The sequence below is a fragment of the Orycteropus afer genome, unplaced genomic scaffold (genome assembly GCF_000298275.1).
Source record: "Orycteropus afer afer isolate SDZICR_OR568_19922 unplaced genomic scaffold, OryAfe1.0 scaffold00292, whole genome shotgun sequence".
Classification (NCBI taxonomy): Eukaryota; Metazoa; Chordata; class Mammalia; order Tubulidentata; family Orycteropodidae; genus Orycteropus; species Orycteropus afer.
In genome coordinates, this window is record NW_006921879.1 from 3717628 (window position 1) to 3727272 (window position 9645).

Sequence of the window (9645 nt, forward strand, 5' to 3'; positions counted from 1 at the left end):
TCCCAACTGGTTTAAGATCCAAACTTTATGCTCTGCACCTTTCTGCTCTGCATCTAGCATCATCCTCCCCTCCGCCATCACAGGGTGAGAGTTTCTCCACAGCTCTGCCTGGTACAGTTCTGTGCATCTTTCCACCTCATCAACTTTCCATCTCTTTGCAAACCAAATCGGGAAGTCTCTCCCTCCTCCTACCCTCTCTCCTTCTCCTTTGTTATTAGCTTCATGAGTGGGGACATTAATGTATTCACTACACAATGTCTTCACACCAATGTTTTCTATAATTACAGTCACTTCCCTCCCCAATGTCCAGGCTTATCTGACTGTAAAGCGCTTGGAGGAGGAACAGTGTGGACAAAAGACACAACACAGGCTGAGGTCAACTAGTATCATGTTAACAGCAAAGAAAGTAAAACAAATTAAATTTCCTCCACAGCAGCTCATTAACAGCTGGTAATAAGAGTTCAGTGTGTACATGAGCTAAAAAAATAAAAGGATCAATACAACTTGGGACCCTTCCATTATACAAGGGGGTGCTGTGCTCTTATTACCAATGACAGTCACCCCAAGAAATGCAAGCAGCTACTTCCACCCTACTTCAGGCGGCAGGTCCACTATACTTGTCATGTAGATCAGCTACATTGTCACTGGAGACTCGGATCCAGCCATCCTCCCGGACATGGTAGAGGTTAACCACACCTCCTGAGTAGGCATCTCTGTAGGTGGCTTGGTAGATGGCTCTACGTGCTAGATCGTAGGCTTGTTCCACTTCCAGGTCATAGGAGTAGCCTCTATCCATGACCCCATAGGCATACACAGAGCCAGAACCTACAGAGAAGGTGGCCCCTGAAATCCGGTTCCCTTCACTGTCCACATAGTAGAGGCCTGGAAAGAGAGAGAAGGTTAGCAGGAAGAAATGACCACTCTTTTTTGCCATCTCACACTCTTTTCTGCCATCTCATTCATCCTTCAAGGCAGCAGTAATTCTGTATCCCTCTTAAAACCCAGCGGACATCTGAATTATTAGGTATGTCTCTGCAGGGGCGAGTACACCCACGACCATGTACAGGGTTGGCAAATAATGTTTTTTCAAGTATATTTGTATGTTCTATAAGAATTCCCAGGTATAGGACCAGGTTTGCTGGTCCGACAGAGCCTGGTGGAACCACTGAGACTATGACCCCTAGCTGCCCTTCAGGTCTGGAATTGAACCCACACCTGTGGCTTCCAGCCAAACAAACGACAGGCATATGAGTTGAACATTTACCTGAGGTAGATACACTCCTTGGACAGAATAATCATGGGAGAAAGAAGGGCTGCTTATGCATAGGGAGACAGCTCAGGGGGCAGGAGTGCATGGAGGGATGGACACAGGGAAGAGGTAGCTATGGGGAGGAAGTGGGAGGTGAGCTGTTGCATTGTGGAAAATTGTCGTCAATGTCATGAGACAAAGTGTATGTTAGCTGCTGTATGGAAAGTGAATTTGCTCTGTAAACTTTCACTGAAATCACAAAAAAAAATTAAAAAACAAAAACAAAAAACCAACCCAGCAGGCACCAACAGAACTGGAAAATAGAACTAGTGTACTAGAAACTTATTTAAAAACAAAAACAAAAAACCAAAAAAAAAAAAGAAAGAAAGAATCAAGTTGAATATTAAGATTGTAGGATTCTGTAACAAACTACCCAATTTCATTTCACATTAAAGTAACTACCTTGCTGTCTTCTCTGAAAACAAAAAGAAAGAATAATCTAAATTACTTAGGTTTCAAGCATAGGCCTAGGCACTGTGGGAAAAATGTTTAAGATATACTCGTAGTCCTCAAACACTTTTGGATGACCTGTGCCCAGACATACTTCAGAGAGTAATAGAATAAAGTCTAGAGTTTGGAATCACATTGCAAAGACCTGTACTGGCCAATATGGTAGCCATTAGCCACATGAATCTATGAAGCATTTGAAATGAAGTTAGTAACACATATTGAAATGACAGTATTTTGGGTATATGGGGTGAAATAAATCATTAAGTTATAATAATTATAAAATAATAATAATATAAATTATTCAAATTAATTTTATTCTCAGGGCAGAGTTAAGAAAAACTCTTAGCCATAACCAAACATCTTCCAGAATTAAGAAACTTGGCTCGAGAGCTAAGGGCCATAGTCTTGGGGACATCTACATCAACTGGCATCACATAACCCACAAAGACAATGTTCTACATCCTACGTTACTGAGTAGCAACTGGGGTCTTTTTTAAAAGCCTGTGAACAGCCTTCAGTTACAACTATTGGTCTCTTTCCATCCTGAGCAAAGAAGAGTGAAGAAAACCAAAGACTCAAGGAAACTATTAGTCCAAAAGACTAATGAACCACAGCCTTCACTAATGTGAGACCAGAACTAGAGAGTGCCCAGCTACCACCATCAACCCACTCTGACTGGGATCACAATAGAAACTACTAGATAGAGTGGGAGAAAAAGGTAAAACAAAATTCAAATTCATAAAAAAGACCAGACTTAACTGATCTCATAGAAACTGGCAGAACCCCTGGGACTATGGCCTTTACAAAACCAAAACCAAAACCAAATCCATTGGCGTGGAGTCAGACTCGACTCACAGCGACCCCTCCTTGGGTTTCCGAGGCGGTATTGGTATCACCACGGAAGTAGATTGCCCAATCTTTCTTCCGAGGAGTGCCTGATGGGTTTTAACTGCCCGCCTTCTGGTTAGCAGTCAAATGCCTCAGGCACTATACCACCACTTAGACACCCTTCTAACTTAGAACTAAAGCCACTCCTGTAGATTACCTTTTAGACCATGAAAAACAGGCCTATAAAGTGAACAATAATACCTAGGAAGAACATGCTCCTCAGAACAATCAACTATACGAGACCAAAAGGACAGTATTTGCTTAAGCAAAGTTAAAAAGACAGGAAGTGGCAGGAAATATGGGCAATCAAAAAAGGGAACCCAAGGTGGAAGATTGGGCAATCTACTTCCGTAGAGGAGATGTTATGTGCTGTGGAGTCGGACCTGACTCATAGTGACCCCTCCTTGGATTTCTGAGGCAGTATCACTACGGAAGTAGATTGCCCAACCTTCCTTCCAAGGAGCAGCTGGTGGGTTTGAACCCCCAGCCTTCTGGTTAGCAGTCAAATGCCTTAAGCACTATGCTACCTGAGATATTGCCTAGGAAACCCAAGGAGAGGTTGCTATGAGTCCAATCTCCAATTGACTCATTGGCAGTGAGTTTTTTGTTGTTGTTGTTAAGGTGGAAATGGGGAGAGTGCTAACACATTGTGGAGATTACAACCTATGTCACAGAACAATGTGCATAAATTGCTGAATGAGAAACTAATTTGCTCTATTCTATAAACTTTCACCTAAACCACGATAAAATATTTAAATAGAAAATTAACTTCCTCTTTTTATTTTTTAAAATGGGGCTATTACAAAATTAAAAATTACACATATGATTCCCATAATATTTCTATTGAAGAAGCCCTGGTGGGCCAATGGTTAAGCGCACAGCTGCTAACCAAGAAGCTGGTGGTTCAAATCCACCAGCAGCTCCATGGGATAAAGATGTGGTAGTCTGCTTCTGTAAACATTACAGCCTGGGAAACCCTATGGAGCAATTCTACTCTGTCCTATAGGGTTGCTAGGAGTCCGAATCAACTTGACAGCAATGGGTTTGTATTTCTTTCGGATAGTGCTGGTATATAGATCAAGGATCAGCCCAAGCTAACTACCTGATTTTGCAACATTTAATGGGAATACAGCTACATCCATTCATTTCCCTATTATTTATGGCTACTTTTATGCAGAATTTAAAAGTATGACAAAGGCCATATGACCTACAAGCCTAAAATATTTATTATTTGGTCCTTTTTGAAAATACGTGCTGACCTCTAGTATACATTGTAAGTGTCACAGAAATTCAGAAAAAAGAGTTTAATAAAATATTTTTCAATTCTAACTGCTTGCTGGGCCCCTCCAATTGGACACTTTTGTCACCAAACTCAGGCTCAAAATTCTTACATCTGAATCTTGTCCTCAAATACTTCAGTGGTTCTGCTAGTTATCAATCTCTCCTGTGCCCCACCAACTCACACTTCCTTCTGCCAATGACAAAACCAATCTTTTTCCTATTTCAGTGATTCTCAAGCCTCACTGTGTATCAGAATCACCCAAGGAAACTTCTAAGTGCTAAGCCTTAACCCAGGTGGTGTTTCAATTGGTCTGAGATGAGGAACAAGCATGGGAGTATTTAAGGTCCAGGTGATTCTAACCCAAACCAAGTTGAGATATTCTGCACATATGTTTTCAGGTTTAGATGATTCTAATGCCCCACATCTTTCCCTTTCCCTTCCTCAATCCCACTGCCTCATCATCTGATTTCAACTTACCTTTTGGGATTGACTACTGACCAGAAGGCTGACAGTTCAATCAAACCCACCAGCCACTCCTTGGAAGAAGGCTAGGCAATCTACTTCCATAGTGATACTGCCTTGGAGACCCAAGGAGGGGTCACTATGAGCCAGATCTGACTTGACAGCAGTGCGCTGCGTTACTCCCCATCACACACACATACACCCTTTGTTGTTGTTATGTGCCTTTGAGTCAGACCCAACTCATAGCAACCCTTCTGTGGTTTTCTGAGGCAGTATCACTACAGAAGTAGATTGCCCAACCTTCCTTCCTGGGAGTGGCTGGTGGGTTTGAACCACCAGCCTTCTGGTTAGCAGTCAAGTGCCTTAGGCACTACTCTACCAGAGCTCCCCATATACCCTTAGTCCCAATTAAACTGTACTTCCAGTTATTCCCCTCAAAATCTGATCCTTCTTTCCACCCTCCCTGTGCCCATGTATTTCCTTTTCTCCATTTTCCCCAGAACAACTACCAACTATCCACACAGTCCTCAATTCCTCCAGTCAGAAGCAATCCTTCTTCAAAACTCCTTCGTTTTATTTGTTCTTTTTAAAATGGTATTTATCTGATGGATAAATTAATCTCACGAACAGATTAATGGTACCAATCTCATGGATTACGTAATCTGTACCTGTGCTGACTCATACTGATGACATTGTTCAAGAGGCTTCTTGAAGAAGGCACAAATGAGGTCATGCTCTGGCTTCAGGGATTTTCCTTGCTAGTCACTCTCTGTGCTCTCTCACACTGTTTCTGTCACTTGGAACAAACCCAACAGCTAAGGGCATATTGGTCTGCATTTTTTCAAAGTGACATTTCCAAAATGCTTCCCTGGACCAGGCAAAATCTTTCACACCTTTCAAAGAGAAAAGTATTTCCAAAGTAACAAACTGGGCTCTATCTCACATCCACTTTTTTTTAAATTGTGATTTGGGTGAAAATTTACAGAGCAAATTCACTTTCCATACAGCAGTTCCATACAGTGTGTCCATCCCTCCATGCACTCCTGCCCTCTGAGCTGTCTCCCTGTGCATAAACTGCCCTTCTTTCTCCTATGACTGTTCTCTCCAAGGAGTGTATCTACCTCAGGTACTCATATGCCTGTCTTTTATTTGGCTGGAAGCCACAGGTGTGGGTTCAATTCCAGACCTGAAGAGCAGCTAAGGACCATAGTCTCAGTGGTTCCACAAGGCTCTATCAGACCAGCAAACCTGGTCCCCCCCACCTCACCTTTTTTTTTTTCCCCAAATGATTTTGTGTTTTCACATCCACTTTTTAATCTCTTAAGCCATCCTCTATTGAGTAGGCAACTGGTCCTTTCTATACCACCTCCTATCCTATTCCAAAGCATGAGAGAAAAAGTGGTAGGTATCCTATATGCATTCTACAGGATAATTGCACATTCAGTCAGCAGGTAAATAAATGACACACAAACAGTTAAGAGGAAAGGAGAGGTATTTTCAAGTATATGGAAGGGAAAATTACATGAACAGTAACTAGTTACATTCCAGCTTGCCTAAAGAGACATTCGAAATTGGCTGAAGAGGAACTGATGTTGGATATAAGATTGAACTTCCTGACAAAGTTTTAAATACTGGAAAGGAAATTAGGCTGAGGAATTTCTTTTCAGAGATTACAGAATAGGACCCAGGGTGACCATATCAAGTAAAGACAGAAAAGAGGTGAGCCCAAAAATCATCTTTCAGGTCAAGGACCCTCTGAATAAAAAAAGGGAGAATGGCTAACTTTTGAGTGGCTACTATATACTACAGCTTCACCATGAAGTACTGTGGCCACTAACCACATGTACTGAGCACCTGAAATGGGGCTAGTGCTACATGTTGAAATGATAATGATTTTATATTTTGGATTAAATCCAAATACCAAAACCAAACCCACTGTTGTCAACTCTGACTCATACTGACCCTATAGGACAAGGTAGAACTGGCCCATAGTTTCCAAGGCCATAAATCTTTAAAGAAGCAGACTGTCATATCTTTCTCCGATAAAGTGGTTGTTGAGTTCAGACCACAGACCTTTCAGTCAGCAGCTGAGTGCTTAACCACTGTGCCACTAGGGCACTCTTGGATTAAATGATTAGAATTCATTTCCCCTGTTTCTTTTCACTTTTTCAATGTGTCCATTAGAAAAACTTTTATTACTTAATTCTTTTGGACACCACTGGCTAGAATTTTTACAGCTATCAACCAATTCTCAAATGCAACTCTTTATAGGTCTTACCCTTTTATGAGAGAGAGGATAGAGAGAAACATGAGCTAGATGTTTTACACTTATTACCTCACCTAACCAATGTAACAAATGAAGAAACAGGCTGAGTGAACAAGCAACACAAGGAGTCAATGACATGGTCTAACTCCATGTCCTTTCCTAAACTACCTGGCTTTTCTTAAACAAAGAGAAGGGAAGGTTAAGAACCTAATCAACACAGGCTCAAACACTAGCACAAGGCCAACACTCATTATTCAGCCCTTCTTTATTCAACCCCTCCTTCTCTATAGTGGTAACCAAAGGATCATGTTATTGCAATTTAACTCACCAGGTCCTCTCTTATCCCAGCCACAGATCATGGTGCCCATGGACAGCCCCATGCCTTTATACTGATACACCATGTTGGCAAGCAGCTTGGAGGCAGCTGCTACAGAGATCCGTTCCTTGTTTCGAAGCTCATAGATTCGACATTGCCGAGCCAACAGCCTTTCCCAAAAGCTACAATCTGCTGCACCACCAGCCATGGTGCCCAGTAGGTAGGGGTTGATCTCAATCACCTTCTTTACGGTCTGGGAGGCAATGTAGGCACCTGCTGTGGCCCGGGAGTCCACTGCAACGACGACTCCATGGCGAAACTGTTAAGTTCAGAAGAAAACACAAAGCAGGGCACATCAGACCACAAAAACATCTGACACTCCTTTTTGCATCAATGCAAATACAGCACATCTCTTACTCCATCATTTTATACTTCACAACATACTTCCTTAAATATTAATGTCACTTTGAGCGTCACATCACTCCTGTGATATGGGCATAACCAGATCTTCCTTTTATAAATAGGAAAACAGGTTCAATGAGATAGAATGACTTGCCCAAGTTCCTAGATCTAGTTATTGCAGATCTGGCCAAGGAATCCCAAATGTTTGGCTCCTATACCAGTGCTCCCCTGACTTCCCCAAACTTGCCCCTTAAGACGCAGGGTAGCCTAGAACGGCTGCCCAGTTACTAAACCTTTGGTGAATGGTCACAACAGCCTTCCCTCTTGCACTGTTCTTTTGCTGCTGCAGCCTCCCCTTACCCGGCTACGAGCTTCTAGACAGAAGCAACCTGAGGTTGTCTAGGAAACAAATTCAGCAGCCTTGGGCACCCTCTCTCACTTAACCCCAATTCCACCATCACCCTCTCGGGCCAGAGCAGGGACTAAGGCCTCCCGGGGTAATGAAAATAGCCAAATCTCGAGACAAGAGGGCCGAGCCCCTTCCGGGGTTTCCTGATCTAGGCAGCCGCAGATTCCCGTCCAGCTGGGAGGCCGGGTGGGACGCAGGCGCTCGGAATTTACCCAGGCACGGGGCCTGGATCCGCACCTTGAAGGCCAGGGTAGTGGTACCATGAAGCATTTCGATTCCTGGCTCCTCTGGGACACCCCATTTGGGCGCAGCCAGACTCAGTCCATCACTGAAACTCCCTGGACTCAGGTCCAGCAGATCCGCACGACCCCCGAGTCCGAAAAACCCGCGCTGGTTCACCGGTAGCGGCCGCCGTAACACGCTTGCCAGCGCCATGTCTACTGAGGGCTAAAGGAACTCACGCCGAGGACGCCTAGAAAAAAGCAGCCGGGCAACGCCTCGACGTCACAGCTTCACTTCCTATTATGTTTAGTTCATCTAGAAGCCATTTTTACTCCTGGCAGCCACTCCAAAAAACAAGCGCCAGATGTAAAGAACAATTTTGACTAAGAAAAAATAATAAGAAATGGCTTCAGTACTCTACAATTTTAAAAGGATGTGGATGCCATTTTTACTTTAGTAATACAAAAGTCCTGGATCAGGTTAATTTCAAATTGAAAGGAGGTGTTTGGAAACGTCTATTGAGCGAGGGAAGTGAGGTCGGCCATCTTTGAGAAGGGCGTGACTGGTTAAAAAGCTTTTCAGAACCTTTAGCGATAAATCGGCCCCCTCTCAGCCTGCATACAAGGAACTATTTACATCTCAGCCGCTTCACCACCCTATTAACGCGACTCAGGTTGCCATTTTGCTTAGGGATATTTCTAATACTAGTTAAAATAATGATCATCTCCAAGAAGGGGTGTCACTGCGGGGGGGCGGGGAGGGGGAGGCTTTGTGGACCGCATTGGAAAACACTGTCAGTGGGGGTGACACTGAAATGAATGTAAAATTTTTGTGGACTGTTTCAGCAGAAATTTGTTTTTTATAAAAGTATCTCACCATTCAACAGTGAGAAGAGAGAGAAACATATTGCAGAGTGCATTGGCGTGTTTAGCACTCCTTACAATCCTCTCGGGGATACTGTTGGTTTGATGGTAGATTTCTCCCCCTCTATGCAGGAGACCGGGAGCTCTGGTAGCATAGTGGCTAAGACACTTGCCTGCTAACCAGACGGCTGGCGGTTCAAACCCACCAGCCACTCCTCGGAAGGAAGGTTGGGCAATCCTACTTCCATAGTGATACTGCCTGGGAAACCCAAGGAGGGGTCGCTATGAGTTGGGGCCGACTCGACGGCACATAACAACAACAACAACATGCGGGAGACCTGGTTGAATTCCTGGCCAATGCATCTCATACACAGCCACCACCTTTCTGTCAGTGGTGCCTTGTATATCGCTGTAGTATTCAACAGCTCTTAGTGGAACTTCCAGACTAACATGGACTAGCAATCTACTTCCAAAAATCAGTGGGTGAACGGCTTGGTGAATGTAGGTGCGGCCATCCCCCACTCCCACCCACCTTCTGGGCCGGCAGGAACTTCATCCTAGTCTGTGTGCTTGGAGGAAGTCTGGGTGCCCTGCCCTCCTCCGATTTTTTATTTTTTATTCTTCTCTTCCTTTTTTCAGGTTTTTAGTTTGCTGGTTTTTGTCTGTGTTAAAACTACTATTATTACTACTACTTTTGTCCTTTTTACTGTTATTCTTTATTCTTCCGCTCCCGGGTCCTAGTTTTCACCTTTTTTTCTTTTCCCTGTGCCTGGTTG

At 43.6% G+C, this 9645-nt stretch overlaps 1 protein-coding gene across 1 annotated transcript; it reads right to left on the bottom strand.

The window, feature by feature from the left end:
• Positions 1–595: 595 nt before the first annotated feature.
• On the bottom strand, positions 596–8219 carry PSMB5 (proteasome 20S subunit beta 5). The gene is made up of 3 exons (XM_007951182.2): positions 8022–8219; positions 6986–7292; positions 596–882 (listed from the first exon to the last, which is right to left on the bottom strand). The coding sequence occupies exons 1-3, from the start codon at positions 8217–8219 to the stop codon at positions 596–598; spliced, it is 792 nt and encodes a 263-aa protein (XP_007949373.1).
• Between the last annotated feature and the right edge of the window lie 1426 nt (positions 8220–9645).

Bases quoted from the DNA above. Each gene is read 5' to 3' on its own strand.
- PSMB5 (XM_007951182.2), bottom strand. From the start codon at position 8,219: ATGGCGCTGGCAAGCGTGTTACGGCGGCCGCTACCGGTGAACCAGCGC. The intron at 7,293-8,021 runs GTGCGGATCCAG...TGAACTTAACAG, and splicing joins CCACTACCCTGGCCTTCAAG to TTTCGCCATGGAGTCGTCGT. The intron at 883-6,985 runs GTGAGTTAAATT...CTCTCTTTCCAG, and splicing joins CTGGGATAAGAGAGGACCTG to GCCTCTACTATGTGGACAGT.